The sequence below is a fragment of the Spinacia oleracea genome, chromosome 4, assembly GCF_020520425.1.
Source record: "Spinacia oleracea cultivar Varoflay chromosome 4, BTI_SOV_V1, whole genome shotgun sequence".
Lineage (NCBI taxonomy): Eukaryota > Viridiplantae > Streptophyta > Magnoliopsida > Caryophyllales > Amaranthaceae > Spinacia > Spinacia oleracea.
This window is the reverse complement of record NC_079490.1, coordinates 162,771,944-162,789,967: the sequence shown is the minus strand read 5'-3', so window position 1 is coordinate 162,789,967 and position 18,024 is coordinate 162,771,944. Positions and strand designations below refer to the sequence as shown.

At 33.6% G+C, this 18,024-nt stretch overlaps 3 protein-coding genes across 6 annotated transcripts in view; 1 reads left to right on the top strand and 2 right to left on the bottom strand.

Moving 5' to 3' along the window:
* Positions 1-5,383, bottom strand: part of LOC110792229 (uncharacterized) — a 31,257-nt gene extending 25,874 nt beyond the window's left edge. For 3 of the 4 annotated variants that reach the window (XM_021997046.2, XM_021997048.2, XM_056841755.1), the window contains exons 1-4: positions 5,129-5,383; positions 3,508-3,729; positions 2,990-3,020; positions 2,619-2,797 (exon numbers count right to left, since the gene is read on the bottom strand). In XM_021997046.2, coding sequence (XP_021852738.1) covers positions 2,619-2,797; positions 2,990-3,020; positions 3,508-3,729; positions 5,129-5,284 — 588 coding nt within the window. In that variant the 5' untranslated portion in view covers positions 5,285-5,383. The remainder of the gene's footprint in view (positions 1-2,618; positions 2,798-2,989; positions 3,021-3,507; positions 3,730-5,128) is intronic. The other variant, XM_021997047.2, reaches the window with a different exon arrangement.
* Positions 5,384-6,844: 1,461 nt separating this feature from the next.
* Positions 6,845-12,440, top strand: LOC110784805 (uncharacterized). Its single transcript, XM_056826664.1, has 6 exons — positions 6,845-7,127; positions 7,868-8,828; positions 10,522-10,644; positions 11,287-11,424; positions 11,520-11,711; positions 11,853-12,440. Exons 1-6 carry the CDS (start codon positions 7,021-7,023, stop codon positions 12,351-12,353), a joined length of 2,022 nt encoding a protein of 673 aa, XP_056682642.1. The 5' UTR covers positions 6,845-7,020; the 3' UTR covers positions 12,354-12,440.
* Positions 12,441-14,374: 1,934 nt separating this feature from the next.
* LOC110784804 (protein FAR1-RELATED SEQUENCE 5-like) lies at positions 14,375-17,240 on the bottom strand. Its single transcript, XM_056826663.1, has 4 exons — positions 17,105-17,240; positions 16,023-16,534; positions 15,179-15,737; positions 14,375-14,829 (listed from the first exon to the last, which is right to left on the bottom strand). The coding sequence occupies exons 1-3, from the start codon at positions 17,208-17,210 to the stop codon at positions 15,540-15,542; spliced, it is 816 nt and encodes a 271-aa protein (XP_056682641.1). The 5' UTR covers positions 17,211-17,240; the 3' UTR covers positions 14,375-14,829; positions 15,179-15,539.
* Between the last annotated feature and the right edge of the window lie 784 nt (positions 17,241-18,024).

The window sequence follows — 18,024 nt, the reverse complement described above, 5'->3', positions numbered from 1 at the left end:
GCCAAAAAAAAAAACAAAAAAGAACCACCAACTCGAGCACACAAGTACACAACCTTCAATGAACAGCTCCATGTACTTACACAAGATTTCATTCCCATGCAGCGTGCAAAGGGAAACCCCTCTCCCCACGTTCTCTTTCTCGCTGGCGTAAAAAGATGTTTCCTCAACAAAAAATATTTTTCAGCCTCTTCACTATCTAATGACTCAGAAGCACTTTTTTCTGTTTCTTATAGCAAAATATTGTCATTTCACTCAGTAAAAGTATCTTCAAGGTAATAAAGAAACTGAGAGCTTAAAGAAGGCTAGTTTTCAATCAATAGCTAAAAGCCTCAAAGGATCAAACCCTCAAACTGTTAGACATGCTATTAGCCTATTACCCGCATTGTTTCATTCACCAGTTCACTTCTGGTTCATCCAATTAGTAGGTATTACCGTTTACCGATCCTAGTTCATTCACCCCCTAGACCACATGCATCACAGGAACTCTAATATCACTGGCCCTATAACAAGGATGTGAACCAAAGCGGAGCAGGAAGCATTCTGGAACATGCCAAGCTTCTCCCACAATTGCTTCTCCTTAACCCCGTGATCCACACTTCACATCTCAGGCCTTTAGAGACTATATACCAAAACTTTATTTATCAAAGAAATGTTTACTGTTTCCCTATCCTAGCGAGTAGCGACACCTATATGAATGAAGATTCCAAGAAACAACATAAATATCAGACGCAGAAGTATCATTAACTGTGTGATGTTGGAATAGACGATGGAATTCAAAAACATTCCCTATCTCAAACTTCACCACAGATAACACCTTCTAGTTAAAATGTGACCCAGCACATTCCACCCATCCCATCTTGACATTACGCATATGTACTCCCATAGCACGATACAAGCTCGAGTTCAAGATGAAACAACCACGACTATTTTCTCATCAAGCACATTCAAAGACTCTGACCTCTTTGATCTAGCCTTTCCTCTACCTTTGGATAAAGATACCATATTCCTATAAACAACATGAATTTTCCGTTCATTGCCAACTCCGGACCAGAGAAGATCACTCAACATTGCCTTAACATCAAACCATATTTCAAGAAGTTACACCCTCCGTTTTTATTTAATTGCATCGCTTGCATGGGCACACAGTTTTAGGTGGCCCATGCAATAATAGTATCAAATGGTGCAAGTGGGGATTCTTTATTGTAAAAATGCAAGTGGAGTGAATAAAGAAATGAAGGAATAAGAAGTGGGGACCAAGCTTTTTGAGAGGGTGAGGGTGTTATATTTTATTATTTCAAGGGGACCACAGATTGGAGGAAAATATAAAGAAAAAGAAGTGGAGACCAAAGGTTGGAAGATAAACCATAAAATAATGAAGAAACCTTCAAAAGAGGAAGTGGTGCATTTAAATAAATACACCCAAAAGTGATGCAATTAAATAAAAACGGAGGGAATAGCATTAAAAGGCATTGCATTCTTCTTTAACACAAAACACAATGATATGTACCTATGTACGCACGTAGCACAACAAAACAAAATTCATCAAAAAGAAATTTAAGTACATATCCTTTCACAGCCCACATTTCACCACAACATGATGCATCGTAAATCATGGAGATACCCAAACTTCCATGGAGAACAAAGGACCTTCCAAAATTTTCATTGTTCTCCCGATGAAAGAAAGACTATTGTTTGATTTTTACTTTCAAAACCATTACACTTGTATACCCAACGAAATTTTTTAACTACTAATACTTATCTATGTTCATCTTGTGTAAGGTGTACTTCTCTTCATTATGTTCAATGTTTCTCTACATAGATCTACTCCAAAGTCAAGCTATAATCAGTCATTAGTACAAAACATTGCACACAAGTCCAACATGCAATCACTTTACCTATTTTGGAAACAAAGTTTCCAAATAAAACCGCCCATACGTTGCATAAGCTTACCTCCCGAAGAAACAAGCTCCAGAACACATCAATGGTCAAACTTGAGCCTCTCAAGCTCTCACCCAGCAGCTTGGAGTTTTTTTATGCAAGCTCTCCTCAAAGACAACTCTTACTCTACGTAATTCCTTCTCTCTTTTCCTTTCATAGTGTCCTAAACTAAAAAAGTTTTGTCTCCTCCAAACTTCATTTCTTTGCCAAATGAAATCATTCACCTCTAGTCCCATTATTAGCTTCGTTTTTGCAAAAAATAAACTACCAGAACCCGCAAAGGTTACTGTACACCTTCAGATGAAAGTAAAAAAAACACTTAGGATTATCTTATACTCTTCAAATAAAGGGATACTTTGATTACTTTCCTCAACAGTGAAACTTTTTGATGGTAGTTTCCTCTGAGATAACTTGTCCTCTATCTTTGAATTATGTGTCAGCTGTTGATTGATAAAAAAAATCTTCAAGAAAAACATAGTGAAACCTCTGATGGGATTGAATAAGGAAACTAGACAACTACCATAATCCTTAGAAGAAGTTTTCAGCTAGAATACAGAAATCATTTCACCTAACAGATTAATCGTTGATCTAACTTGGAAGTTATATTGAAGATGTGGGTTGGTAAGGGCACCGGGAACAAACAATACCAGAGTCCATCACGAGATAATTCATCAACTTGCCTTAACAGATAACTTCAGAGATTTAAAATGATCACCGGCATCCCAAGAAGAAAGAATATCAGTCTTCATGTCACTTAATCTTGCAGTGTACTCTTGCTGCGTGATAAATGTTACATCCTCCTCAGCTGATCCCTGTGGATCATCCAATTCATCCAAATGTGCATTTGATTTCTCATAGACTGCAAACAGGCATTATTTCAGAACAAATAAGGTTGCTTGTAGCACTAAAATACAACAAGCACCACAAATGGGGGGGGGGGGAAGTCATAACATCAAAGGAGTTCTTCATTTTATTTGTCTTACAAAAAGGTGGTAAAAAAAGAAGTCGGCGTTGACATAGAAATTTTAACAGAGAGCACCAGCTTTATTACCCTTATGGCTTCCAATCACCAAATTAGCAATCTGAAAAGAAATAGCAACAAAGATGTCAAGATAACAGCTAATTATAGTTTATAGACATTACATGTTCTAACATCAGAAAGGTGAAAATATTGAGGCTAACCCAGGACTCCTACAGTTAGCTACTACAAATTTGAAGTTAACATATTAGTAGTATTCACCTAATGGAAAGGTGGAAACTACAAAAGGGTACAGCTAAAGTAATTTAGGAACTTCCAGGAAATAAGGGTAACGCAAGCAATTGATATAAGAGAAACTGTTTATAACGTATAGAGGTGGGAATCAAGTCGTTCAGTTCCGGTTTGGGTCGCAAGTTGGGTTAGGACTATTTTGGCTATGAGTAAGGGTTGGGCCAGTATTTGGTCTCCAGTTCCAAGTCCATTCGGGTGTGGGTCGGGTAATTTGTGTCGGGTCAGTTTTGGCTAGGTCTACTTGGAAGTATATTGGATGGTTGGATGTATATTGGATGGTTTCTAGAATTCACACATACCGATGAAACTGCAACCGTCTTAGAAGGAGGAAACTTTTGCACCAAGAATCTCTTAAAAGTAGTCCACTCTTTCCCAAGAAGTTGAGCGGCATCACTGCCAGAGATTTCTGGTTTAGAAGCACGTCGGGCATTCTCTAAATCCTTGGAAGGCACAACTACGCTTCTACATGGTGCTCTCAAAGGATCCAGCGTGCCATGCTTCTCTTCATCAATGGCAACAACCTAAAGCACATATTATTGCACATGCTAGTGGTAAATTCTCAATCTTGGCAACTAAAAGTGAAAAGAAAATCGAAAATTAAAACTAACAGATCAATTAGCAGTATTTTACATAAATGTAAAAGCTAGTTCAAAATAACAATTCTGTAGCTACGCAACATTCATACCTTGAGTCGCACTGTTGCAGTAAATAAGAAGTGCAACATAGCTCCCGTGTCGTTCTTATAGTCCATTATAACAGTAAATCTACAACTCCGCTAGATGTAATCGGTCAATGTGGACATACTTTTAAGTTAGGCTTAAATAATTTATTCCACTGTCTTATCTAATTTTGTCTAGAAGAACTACAGGGACATGCTTTCCCTAGTGATTTACCTCTCTTCATGCTCCTTTTTGCAAAGAAATATGCACATGCGGCATAAGAGCAAGCATGCCCATTGTATCCAGCCACGGATGTCCAATCTAACCATGATGCCTAACAGTACTGCTACAAAATTATATGGAAATAAAGAGAAGGAAAAGCAGAAATTTGAAACCTATAATTCAATACAGCGTGACGCTGTGACAATGTTATAGGCATACTACATTAACATGATCGGAACTCTACTTCGTATTAGGTAAATCGTAGTCCCCCGTTGCGTGTTCAACGTCTTGTTTGCTTTTTCACCATCTCCAATGCACATATTTGACAATAACGTGGGCATTGAGGAAAGTACTGGTGGTGGTGGTAACTTCATCTTTTATTCATTCAAAGACCGTGCTTTTCCAATAATTAGTGGCCCAAACACATTCATAGGCAGCTTTAATTTCCTATCCAATACCAAACTTGAACGTCTTAATTCCATTTGTTGCTTGTTCGGTCGTTCCTTCCTTCCTTAGTTCCTTCCCTTTTCGTTAACTTCCATTTTAATTTCATTTCTACTTGGTGAATCAAACCTTCCCTGTCATTAGTCGAAAATTCTCCTATGTATGGACTTCATAAAAGGTGTAGGTTTTCTTCGCATGTTATAATTATCAATTGATCAATGTGGAATACTGATAATTCATCCAAAATTTACCTAAAATGTTGCACTATAAGTCGAAAATAGATGACCGTTGTTAATTATCTACATCTAATATGATCAATTCAAACAATGTTCACTCAATTCGCCTGATCAACCCTCAGAAATCAAAACGACTAACACAGCAAGAAATTCAAAGTGCGAAAAATACACATTGATTTCCAAACTGCATTCCTCCCATCCTACATAGTTCATATAATTATTCCAGATAGATAAACGAAATAAGAACCACTAACAAACAAATTCAACGAATTTCTGACGCAAATTCACGATTCAATTGACAATTTGAAATGTTTTCTTTCTGCAAAATTGAAATTTGTGAAAGAGAAGAGAACGAAAACCTGAGGAGAGAGAAAAGGTGCATAGGAGAGAGGATGAAGATCGGCCGGAACTCGAGGGAGAGAGTGTGCCGTAGCTTCTGCGGCGTAATTTCGAGCTCGGAATTTGACGACAATGGCGTCTGATTTCGCTGGTTCACTGCTATCAGTGTCCGCCATGGCTCCCGGCTTCAAAGCTTCAAGCTATTTTATTGACTCTTTGACTGACATTTTTTATTTTATTTTAACACGGAGACGAGAAAAGTCTATCAAAGGTGATTTCTGTCCAAAATGATACAAGCTATTCTTATTGATAACACAAAATCTTGTTTACATAGGTTGTACAATAAATTACTGTACACCAAACTTAATTAACGGGCCTTTATTTCTTCACAAAATCTTGTTTAAAATGGGTGTACAATAAATTATTGTACACCAAGCCCATATTAGGCAATCCCGATTATTTGGCACGTGTGAAGTGTAATTTTTTTTTTTTTTTTTTGAATTGGGGGAAGTTGAACCAGATTTCATTCGTTCTTCTTTCTTCTTCGCTGTTCTCTCTTTTCTCTCTCCTCTCTCCCTCTTCTGCGATTTCTGCTGCGATTTCAGGTGCGATTTCTTCGCGATTTCAACTGCAATTTCTCTCTTCTGCATCTCAACCGCAACTTCTTGCGATTTCTTCTGCAATTTCTTCGCGATTTTGCTACATTTACCTCGACAGTTCATCCAGGTTAGTTTTCTACCTATTTTCTTTGATTTTTCGTATTTTGATAATTAGGTTTAATTATTTTAGTTGTTCTACTTGAATTATTCTTCCAATTATGTCACGTTTTGTTTGTGTTGCTTCGAATTTGTATTTGTGTGTATTGATTTAGGTTTTTCTTCAACGATCGTTTGTTTTTGCTGCGATTTTGTTCCTTTGCACAGATAGCTTCTTTGCTGCGATTTTGTTTCTTTGCTGCGATTTCAATTTTGTGCTTTAATTTCTGTTATATAAATGTTAAAGTTTATAAATCTGTTAATAAGTTAAGGTTATTCACCTAATAGTGAAGAACATTTGTATTCAAAGTTGCAAGCACGTGAATCATTGAATCTGTATCAAAGTTGCAAGGATAATTGAGTTAAAGTTGAGGATTATAGAGTTAAAGTTAGGATTTTAGAGTTAAAGTTGAGGGTTCTAAAGTTAAAGTTTAGGATTCTGTAGTTAAAGTTTAGGGTAATTGAGTTAAAGTTGAGGGTTTAGAGTTAAAGTTGAGGGTTCTAATGTTAAAGTTGAGGGTTCTAATGTTAAAGTTGAGGATTCTGTAGTTAAAGTTTAGGATAATTGACTTAAAGTTTAGGATAATTGAGTTAACTTTAACTGTGAATAACTTAACTTTAATTGGTAATAGTCTAACTTTCACGTTTTTACCTTTCTACAACTAAATTGAGTCTTTCAGTCTGTTTTATTTCACTGTTGTACTTTGTTGTGTTAAAGTTATAGTTTTATATAATTAAGTTATGGAAATTGGCATAAAAGTTAAGACAGTTTTCAATCATTTAAGACTTAACTTTTCTATTAATATCTTAACTTTAACAGTTAAATCTATTGCTTTTATATTTACAAATTTTTCATCTAATGGGAGTTTAACTTTTGCAGTGATTTTTGACATCATTGAATCATGCCGAGAAGTAAAACTGTTAATGTGAAGGAGATTTTACAAGAAGATGATGACATTCAATATCCAGATTCATAAAATATTGAATATGATGACGATGATGACGATGTTGTTTATGAAGATGATGAGGATGTTAATACTGATGAGGACCAGGACGAGAACTGGGAACAGGATGAGAACGGGGACGAGGACGAGGACGAGGATGTTAATGCTGGCTTGGTTAAACCGACAGGCAAAGGGAAGAAGAAGCCGGGAGTCATGGTTAAGAGTGAGTTGGTTGAAATAAAAACCAAAGGGAAGAAGGCAAGGATTAAGGCTGAGGTTGATGCTAATGTTCCTGTTGATGCTGAAAATGATGTCCAGATGTGAGTTTTACAATTTGTTTTATTTCTCAATTTGAACTTTTCTGTGTTAAAGTTGTTTTATAAAGTTAAGGACTCTGAAGTTAAAGTTGAGATTTTTGTAGTTAAAGTTAAGAATTTTGTAGTTAAAGTTAAAGTTAAGAATCCTAAAGTTAAAGTTTATGATTTTGAAATTAAAGTTTTAAGGACTCTGGACTTCAAGTTGAGGATTTTGACGTTAAAGTTAAGGATTTTGTAGTTAATGTTAAGATTTTTGAAGTTCAAAGTTGAGAATTTTGAAGTTAAACTTAAAAATTTTAAAGTTAAAGTTAAGGAACCTAAAGTTAAAGTTTATGATTTTGAAATTAAAGTTAAGGATTCTAAATTAAAAGTTTAGGATTCTAAAGTTAAAGTTAAGATTTCTAAATTTAAAGTTTAAGGATTCTGAACTTAAAGTTGAGGATTTTGAAGTTAAAGTTAAGGATTTTGAAGTTAAAGTTGAGGATTTTGATGTTAAAGTCAAATCTTACAAACAAGATTTCTAAATATAAAGTTAAGGATTTTGACTTTTTTCTCCTAACTTTACCTGCTAAAAGTCAACTTTTTCCTTTTAAATATTACAGCTGTACTTATGTAGGTTAAAGTTATGGTATTTGTTGTAAATATTAAGAAATTCTTCCATCATCAGAAACATAACTTTTACTGTTAATAACCAAACTTTAACTGCTAAAAGTCTAACTTTTACCTGTTTAACTTTTTTTCAGCTTGGATGGGGGTTGCAGTACTTCAAACTTGACTACCCAGTGTAGACCAACTGCTTTGTTAGCTGTCATAGAAACATTCAATTCAAATCAAATTAAGTCTGTTTCAGAAATTGGATTCGGTTGGTTGTTATCTTTACCTACGCAAACTTCAAAGTTAGATACAACATTATTTCCCTGGTTGATTGATCATTTTGATCCTGTTAGTTGGTTGTTTAAAATTGAAGCTGGAAAGGAATTCATATTTAGTCCATGTGATGTGCATGATGTGTTTCTTCTCCCATTACATTCTGACAATCCTATTGTAGATAGCAGCACTAGGACTAAGGATGTAGGTTTGAAAAATCAGTGGAGAGACTACTTTAAAGTTAAAAAAAATGCAACCATTCCATTGCGTCTGTTGGAGATTAAGATGGGTGAATTAGTGGAAGGTGGAGAAATGTTCAAGCGAATATTTGTGATGTTTGCATTCTCTGTTTTCTTAGCTCCTATAGCTAATAGGACTGCTGATTTGGGTTTAGTTAAAGTTCTTGAGGATGTAGATGAAATAAAGAATCTTGATTGGTGTGGATATGTCCATGAGAGACTTTGTCGGGCTATTAGGAAGCATAAAACTTCAGGCTGCCAGGGTAACGTTGGTGGTTGTTTATGGGTTTTACAAGTTGTCTATTTTCATCGCCTTCAATTTAGAGGCATTGCAGAGAGTTGTAGTCTTCCGTTGATGAAGCATTGGTCTGGTACTAAAATTTATGAAAGGCTTGTTTTGGAAAAGGATTCAGCTTGCTTTGGCAGTGGTTTATTAAATACAGTGACCTACCCTGTTTGTCAAAAGTTGGGTTTTGAAGAAGGTTTTGCCAAGATTTGTGGTAGGCATGATGCTGTGAACGATGATGAGAACCATATACGGTTCGTCATTCCTGATGGGCAATTGTCAAATTCAGCAATTCAATCAATTTCAACTGATGTAAGTTTCTTCTCAACATTTTTATAGTTATTTCTCTTTTATTAAAATTTTTATTCTAGTTTTGAGATTTGATTCTAAAATTAAAGGTAAATATTCTAAAGTTAAAGTTATGGATTATGTATTTAAAGTTAAGGACTTTGATGTTAAAGTTGAGGATTTTGAAGTTAAAGTTAGGGATTCTAAAGTTAAAGTTAAGGATTATGTATTTAAAGTTAAGGACTTTAATGTTAAAGTTGAGGATTTTGAAGTTAATGTTAAGGATCCTAAAGTTAAAGTTTAGAATTCTAAAATTATTTCAAGGATTCTGAACTTAAAGTTTAGGATATTAAAGTTAAAGTTAAGGATTCTGAACTTGAAAGTTTAGGATTTTAAAGTTAAAGTTAAGGATTCGAAATTTAAAGTTATGGTTTCTGAAGTTAAAGTTTAGGTTTCAGTAGTCTAACTTTTAAGTTCAAAAGTCTAACTTTTAATTCAAAAAGTCTAACTTATCCCGAATCTTGAAGGAAATGCATGCGGAGTTTTTGAGAATGAAGAGGAACTTGGAAATTGTTTCAAATTTTCATTTGAAACAACTTGAAGCTGTAGCAGCACTGAGGCGACGTTCATCTCCATCGCTGCCGGATGATGATTTGGATCCAAGGTATTATGTCATGATGCAAGAATTGGCTGAGATGGTAGTTTCAGTTCAGTCTATGCCAGGAGGTTTGGAGAACATATATTGTGATGGAAAACCTAATGCTATACCTCAAGATGATAGTCCAAATAAAAAGATCCAAGGAGTTCTTGATGAAATTAATGTCAATGAAACTGCTAACAAGACTGTTGTACAGTGTGAAGAACCTCGTATTGTTGATGCTACCACTAATCCAGCTCAACAGACCAATCAAGGTGCAACTTTACTCTATTTCAGTTTACTATATGTTCAAAACTTAGAAATATCTAAAAACACTTTAACCTTTTCACATTAAAAGATAAGGAATCATTTATTCTACTACAGGCGCAACTTTGGAGGTTGATGTACAGCCAAGCTTATCTGAGCAGCTGGTTGTACCTCTTCCAATTGTTGAACCTCTTCCAAGTGTTGAACCTCTTGCAAGTGCTGAAACTGCTCCAAAAGAATTAAAAGTTTACGAGCCTACTGTCGGTTATCATTCCATTATACACTCTTCTTTCACTGATGGCAAGGCTAAAATTGGAATTCCATGTGGAAAGGTTAACACTGAACCATTCCTTGTCGGACATTTCATGCGTTTCTACAAGAGGAACATGAAACGTTTGCCCGAGTTGTATCAAGAAGTTGCTGATTATTGCCTTCTGGATGATCCTGTCGTAGTGAAGGCAGAGTAAGTCTTTTAATTGTCCTAACTTTAAGTACAAAAGGTTTAACTTTAACTTAATAAATCTTAACTTTTTTTTTTTTAGGGAAACTTTGGTCTGGTTTGATACCGTACATATGATTCAAAGAGAGGATATGTTGTCACTTGCTGAAGATCAAGAGATCTATTTTTCTATTATTGAGTGTTGGGCATTAATGATAAATGCAAATGAAATGCAGCATGCCTCACCGCCTTCAAAATTCTGTTTTGGTGTCCGCCAAAGTGTGAGTTTCTTAAATTGTGTAGTAGTTTAGTAAAAGTTAACATATGTTTAGGAAATGTATGTGTTGTACTAATTTGTTTGTTTTCCCTTGTAGGAAATTTTGGAACTTCTTTGGCAAGATTCAACTAACGAGGCTGCTATGGATCAGCTTCTAATTTGTTGGAAAGAGTGGATTGATATTTACAACAATGGCTTTGACATCACCTGTGTTGATCTGGTCAGTTATTACTTGGCATCACCTCAAAATTAAATTAAGGATTCTAAATTTAAAGTCAAGTTTTATGAAGTTAAAGTTTAGGATCTAAAGTTAAAGTTAAGGTTTCTGAAGTTAGAGTTTACCATAATTGAGTTAAAGTTGAGAATTTTAGAGTTAAAGTTGAGGGTTCTAAAATTCTCAACTTTAACTGAATTATCCTTAACTTTAACTTCAGAAACCTTAACTTTAAGTTTAGAATCCTAAAATTCAACTTCTAACATTAAATTTTTCTGAAGTTAAAGTTAAGGATTCTAAATTTAAAGTTAAGGTTTCTGAAGTTAAAGTTTATGATAATTGAGTTAAAGTTGAGGATTTTAGAGTTAAAGTTGAGGATTTTAGAGTTAAAGTTGAGGGTTCTAAAGTTAAAGTTTAGCATTCTGTTGTTAAAGTTTAGACCTGAAATTAAAGTTTTGGAGTCTGAAGTTGTAATTAAGGTATCTGAACTTAAAGTTTAAGATTTTAAAGTTAAAGTTTAGGCATTTGAACCTAAAGTTAAGGTATCCAAAGTTAAAGTTTAGGATTCTGAAGTTAAAGTTTACTTTCACTAGTTTAAGTTTTGTTTTTGTGTATCTATTAACATCACAATATGTTTTGTTTTTGTAGGTTTTTGTTCCTTTTTTTCGAGAACGCCACTTTTTCCTATTTGTGTTGAATTTGAAAACCAAAACGATGCAACACGTGGACAATCTTGTGTATGATGAAGCTCAAATCATTGATTTGGAAAGTTTTTCAACAACTCTGGTAATTACCTCTAGTCAATTTAAGAATGTTGAATTACCGGTTTAACTTTCTTTTTTCTGTTACAAACCAATAAATGTGTTTAATATTGTTTTCAGTGTGATCTCCTGGGTACTTTCCTTGATGATAGAGGCAATAATCATGAAGGTGATATTGGAACGTACCCCATGGAGGAGATTGAGTTTGATTGGAAGACTGCAAAAGGTTCTGACCTTGATTGTGGAATTTATACAATGATTAGTATGTTGACATTTGAAGGAATCAAATGTAGCTGTCCTGATTTGAAAGAGGTTAGAATTTTTTCGAATCATAACTTTTAAGTCAAAATTCCTAACTTTTACAGCAATTTGCTTAACTTTTATTAGCCTTATTTATTTTGGAATTTAAAATGATGTTGATAATGTTATTCTTTTTTTTTTCAAATAATACAGCCCCGTAAAAGGATTGTTCTGCGTGCCGAAATATGTGCCACACTTGTGTTATCTGACATGAATGACAAACGGGCAGAAGTTCTCAATAAACTTGCTGATTTCAATTCCAAACGAGTAGATGTCTATCCACATGTGGTAACCAGGAGGAAGCAAAAATTGGCAAATGATAGGAAGTTGAAGAAAGAAGCTGCCAAAAAGGAGAAGGAAGTTGAAAAGAAAGCAGAGGAGAATGCCAATGAGAACAAGAAACCAGAGGGTAAAATTGCACAGGAGAATGCCAATGAGAACGAGAAACCAGAGGGTAATATGGCAGAGATGAATAACAATGTGGCAGATGTGAATGATAATGCGGCAGAGGGCAACAAACAACCGTTGAAGACTTTTACTTCAAGAAAACGTCTTAAAAGGAATGTAGCAGATGCATCTGTCCCCGAAAATGTAGGACCACCAGAGAAGAAGCAAGCTCCTACCAAACGGACGGCAAAGAAACCTGCAGCATGAAATTTTAATATTAGTTTTAAAGTTCATCAAAACTTTAAGTACAATAATCTTAACTTTTACATTTTCACAAAAATATTTCTCTAGAGTATAATGCCATTTTTGTGTATATATGGCATATAATTTTGGTTTTTGGTGATGTTCAGTAGAACATGGAAACATGTATTTTTAAAGTTGTTGATTCTATGGTTAAAGTTAAGAATATTATAATTAAAGTTAGCCCTGTTATTGTTATAGTTAAGACCAACTTTAAGAATAATATTGGTTTTTGGTAATGTTCAGTTTCTGTAAAAGTTTAGGATAATTTAGTTAAAGTTGAGGGTTCTTAAGTTAAAGTTTAGGATTCTGTTGTTAAAGTTTAAGCATCTGAAGTTGAAGTTTTGGAGTCTGAAGTTATAATTAAGGTTTCTGAACTTAAAGACTTAGATTTTAAAGTTAAAGTTTAGGCATTTGAAGTTAAAGTTAAGGAATCCAAAGTTAAATTTAGGATTCTGAGTTAAAGTTGAGGATAATTGAGTTAAAGTTGAGGATTATAGAGTTAAAGTTAGGGTTTTAGAGTTAAAGTTGAAGGTTCTAAAATTAAAGTTTAGGATTCTGCTGTTAAAGTTTAGGATAATTAAGTTAAAGTTGAGGATTATAGAGTTAAAGTTAGGGTTTTAGAGTTAAAGTTGAGGGATCTAAAGTTAAAGTTTAGGCTTAAAGTTTAGGATAATTGAGTTAAAGTTGAGGGTTCTAAAGTTAAAGTTTAGGATTCTGAAACATGTATTTAAAGTTGTTGATTCTATGCTTAAAGTTAAGATTATCACAATTAAAGTTAGCCCTGTTATTGAAATAGTTAAGAAAATTTAATATTAGTTTATCTAACTTTTATTACAAAAAGGGTAACTTTAAGTACAAAACTCTCAACTTTAAGTATAATATTGGTTTTTGGTATATAACTTCAATTCTTCATTGTACGTTAAGTATCCATGCACTTTGAAACTTTATTTTCAACTTAAATCCGAAAAAAAAATTCACAATTTATCTTAGACACTTGGACACGTATCCAAGTCAGTCCAAGTAACATGGGTTTTGGCGATGTTTAGAAAAAGTTACGTAACATATTAGAAGTTGTTAATTTAATGCTAAAAGTTAAGCAAATATACCTCAACTTTTACTATATCTAGCCTGGCTTTTAATATATAAATCCAACTTTTACATTTTTGAACAAAAGACAGATTAAAAGATATATACACTTCAGAGAAATATTATACTTCACTAAATTTTAATGTATATATTCAAACTTTTAATGTAAAGAAACTTTTACTAAGTTCTCAAGTCTAGTAAACTTTAACTTCAGAATGTTAAACTTTAACTTCATAAACCTTAACTTTAACTTTAAGAAAAAATTAAATTCTATTTTTGATATAAAACATTAAAAGAATCAAAATAATCTCAAATTTGGAGTTATTGTTCCAAAGGCTGCTGTTGGAGGCGCTGCAGTTTTTCCCTTCTTCTTTTTGACAAATGGTCCTCGTGGTCTTTTGTTCCTTCCTTTTGTTGTGCAACGTTCAGGATCCAATACCATAGGAGGTTCAGTTGCTGTGTTTGTTGCAGGTTCAGAACTTGTTGCTTGTTGTACACTTGTATCACTTGTTGTTCTTGCATGAGTACCTACAAACATTTAACATACTGTATCATAACTTTTACTTATAAAACCCAAACTTTAACATATAAAACCCTAACTTTTACTTATAAAATTGTAACTTTTACATATTTTCCTTTTTAAGAAAATGTGAGTTCCAATCTGTTTTTATTTCACACATTAATAGTTTTTTTGGTTTAAAGTTGTAGTTCTGTAGGTTAAAGTTATGAAATTTATTCTAAAGTTAAGACAGACTTTCATCATCTCTAACTTAACTTTAACAAGGAATATCTTAACTTTAACCAAAAAACAATTAACTTTTACCTGCTGGTGCTGAGTTTGTTTCATATGCTGATGTTGCATTTGTTTCAGGTGCTGCTGTTGCACTTGTTTCAGGTGCTGCTGTTGCACTTGTTTCTGTGGTTGAAGCGTCGTCAGTGTTTGAAACATTTAATGACGCTAGAAGTTCATCAACCAGAGACACACTAGCGGCATAACCATCCTCCATAAGGGTTCTTGTCTCCTCATTTGATTGGCTTTTCAAGATAAGGTTGTAGTATTTCCTAGCCATGGTTTGGCGCCAAGGTGTGTACTGCACCTCTTCTGGTTTTTCATTTTCTAATTTGTTCCAAACTGATGACTTGGCAGATTTTGTCCACCTCTTTTTGATGTACTGTTCTGGAATCCGGTTAACCGAATGAAGGTGCAATATCCTAATGCAGTGGTAGCACAACCATCCTGAAGCTTCAAAGTTTTTACACGTACATGATACTGTTTGGCTCTCGTGGATGTATGTTACTCTCTGTGCAGACCAAGGTTCTTCATCAATGGACACAGCATAGAACTCAGTATTTTCTGCATTAGTAGTACCATGTTTTAAAGTTAGGAAAATCAATATAAAAGTTAGCCCTGGTGTACTTAAAGTTATGAAACTTAATTTTTCAAGTTACATAACTTTAAAAATAAAAAACCTAGCTTTAACTTCAGAATTCTAAACTTTAACTTCAGATGCCTAAACTTTTTCAAAATCTTAACTTTTAAAACAAAAAACCTAAACTTTTTACTTAAAGTTATGAAAATATGTATAAAAGTTAGCCCTAGTGAATTAAAAGTTAATAAACTTTATATTTCAGTTTATCAACTTTTATTAAAAAAAGGCATAACTTTTACAGTAAAAAGACTAACTTTAAATTCTGATATTTACCTTGTTTCCAAATTAATTTTGCTGTTGTTGCAATTGAATATCCAAATTCCTCCTCAAAGTCTTTGAATAGTGACAACGTGTAAACTTCTGATGCATGTTTCAACAATCCAGATAGTGGTAAAGCCGAGGATGGAACCGATTTACTACAAGAGAATTCAGCTTGCTTTTCTGTACTTCTCCAACGTTGTATTGTACCTTTGAACAATCTATAGAAATCAGTTAAACTGGTTGTTCTGTTTGCTCTAAATCCGATGGCGTGATTAGTGCTTTCACTTCGTTGTGAAGACAAAATCCCAGCTGAAAAGAAGTCTTTGCTTAGCGCAGGGCACCATTTTTCTCTCAAATCGTATACATTTGTAAATCACTCTTCCCCTATCAGCTCATATTGTTGCAGCATTGATCTCCAATTGGTTTCAAATTCAACTACTGTGACACACTTATACAAGCAATAGTTGAATGTCTTCTTAAAAGTTGGATCTCGTTTCAATGCCCCAAATCTGGTAATAGCATTCTGATGCAAATGCCATACACATAATCTGTGTCTTGAATCTGGAAAGACCTGCATATACAACTCAATGTTAAAAGTTGAGATTTTTGAAGTTAAAGTTAAGAAAATTGAAATTAAAGTTAAGAATTATAAAGTTAAAGTTAAAGTTAAGGATAAGTATTCTAAATTTAAACTTTAGGATTCTAAAATTAAAGTTAAGATTTCTAAATTTAAGGTTAAGGATTCTGAACTTAAAGTTAAAGATTTGGAAGTTAAAGTTAAGGACTATGAACTTAAAGTTGAGGAATATGAAGTTAAAGTTAAGGGCTCTGAAAAAAATAAATCTTGGATTTTTACCTGATTGATGGCATTGTTCATTGCTGCATCTTGATCTGTAAAGATTGATATTGGACTTTTTCCCCCCATTGACTTTTTGAAAGTTTGTAGAAGCCACACAAACGACTCAATCTTTTCATCTCCTATGAATGCACAACCAAACATGCAATTGTTCCAGTGGTTGTTTATTCCAACTATTGGAGCACAAATTAGGTTATACCTGTTTGTTCTATACGCCGTGTCAAAAACCACTATATCTCCAAAAATTCCATAGTCTTCCATCATCATAGAGTCCCTCCAAAACAAACTCCTCAATTTACCTTTTTCATCCAATCTAAATCTAAAAAAGAAGTTTGGGTCACCTTCAAGCTCTAAATACATTATGTCAGTTACTGCTTGTGCATCACCTCCTTCTATTTGCTTCATTTTTAACCTCGTGCAGTAATTTAGATGGTCTTTCTTCGAGTGTCCCAAATTTTCTTCACCTCCAGCTTCAATTGCCATGTAGTTAAAGGAAGCCGTGGATGACAGACCTGTCAGTTCAGCATAAAAGAATGTAAATAAAATAATAGTTTCGGCAAAATGTTTAACTTTTACTTCTTCAGACCTGACTTTTAGTACAAAAAGGCTAACTTTAACTTTTAAAACTTTAATTGTCAATAACTTAACTTTAACACCTTATAGTTAATTTTCTTTGTTAAAGTTGTTGTTATTTAGGTTAAAGTTAAGGAAATCGTTGTCAAAGTCAAAAACAGTCTTCATTCTACTCTTACCTAACTTTTACTTTAAAAAGCTTAACTTTAACTTCTAAAACTTTAATTGTCATTAACTTAACTTTAACACCTTATAGTTAATTTTTGTGTTAAAGTTGTGGTTATGTAGGTTAAAGTTAAGGAAATTGTTGTCAAAGTTAAAGACAGTTCTCATTCTATTCTAACCTAACTTTTACTTTAAAAAGCTTAACTTTAACTGAGATGAGTGTGACTTTTATATTTCCAACTTTTTTCATCTTAGAAGGTGATTGCAGTAACAAAAGGATGAGTATCAAAACAATAACTTTTACACAGAACATAAAAGTTTAACTATCAAAATGTAACTATTACCAGATTTTTGCATAGTTTCAATTGCCTCCCTCTTCTCTTCCGTTATTTGCCTTTCAGATCTATGCAAGTAGTGCCATTGACTTCTAGTTAAATCATGGTTGTGCATTATCACATGATTAACAACCTCATATATGCCTTCAGAATTCATTTTCACTCTCAAGCAAGCCCTACATTGAGTTCTCGTGATCGAAACTTGCCTTGATTTTCTCTCTTTTTTGGGCACCACAGGAACAACTGTTTGCACTTTTTTCTTTTTGTTCTTTCCATTGTTTGTTACTCCTGCTGCTGAACAAACATATGTCTTTTCAAGCACGATTCTTGTCCCAACTTTGAATCTCGTGTTTCCTTTCCTTATGGAAAACCCAACCTCACTAGCATGTTTTTCGTAGAAACCTAGAAGTTCCTCCACTGTTTCAGCAGTGTATCCCATCAGTGTTCCAACAATATCTTGATCCGGTTCTGTTATTGCAATTACCAAAAATCAGCAATTTTTTTTATTATTAAACCTTAACTTTTACGCATAATACTATAACTTTTATTAAAACAAGGCCAACATTTACTAAAACAAGTTTTACTTCTATGCATAGAACTTTAACTTTTAAACAAGGCTAACTTTTATGCATCAAACTATAACTTTTATGCATAAAACCATGTAAATTCTTTATTAAAATCTAAGCAAATATTTTAAACTTTACATTTCAATACTTAACTTTTACTCTAAAAACCTCAACTTTAACTTTGATATCTGTAACTTTTTCAAACACCTATTTTTCAGCCAAACCAACACATTTACATAACTTTTACAGGAATATCTCTAACTTTTTCATTCATAACTATAACTTTAACTTTGAACGTATAAACTATAACTTTTATGCATAACTATAACTTTACATTTTACTTACTTAACTTTTACTCTGAAT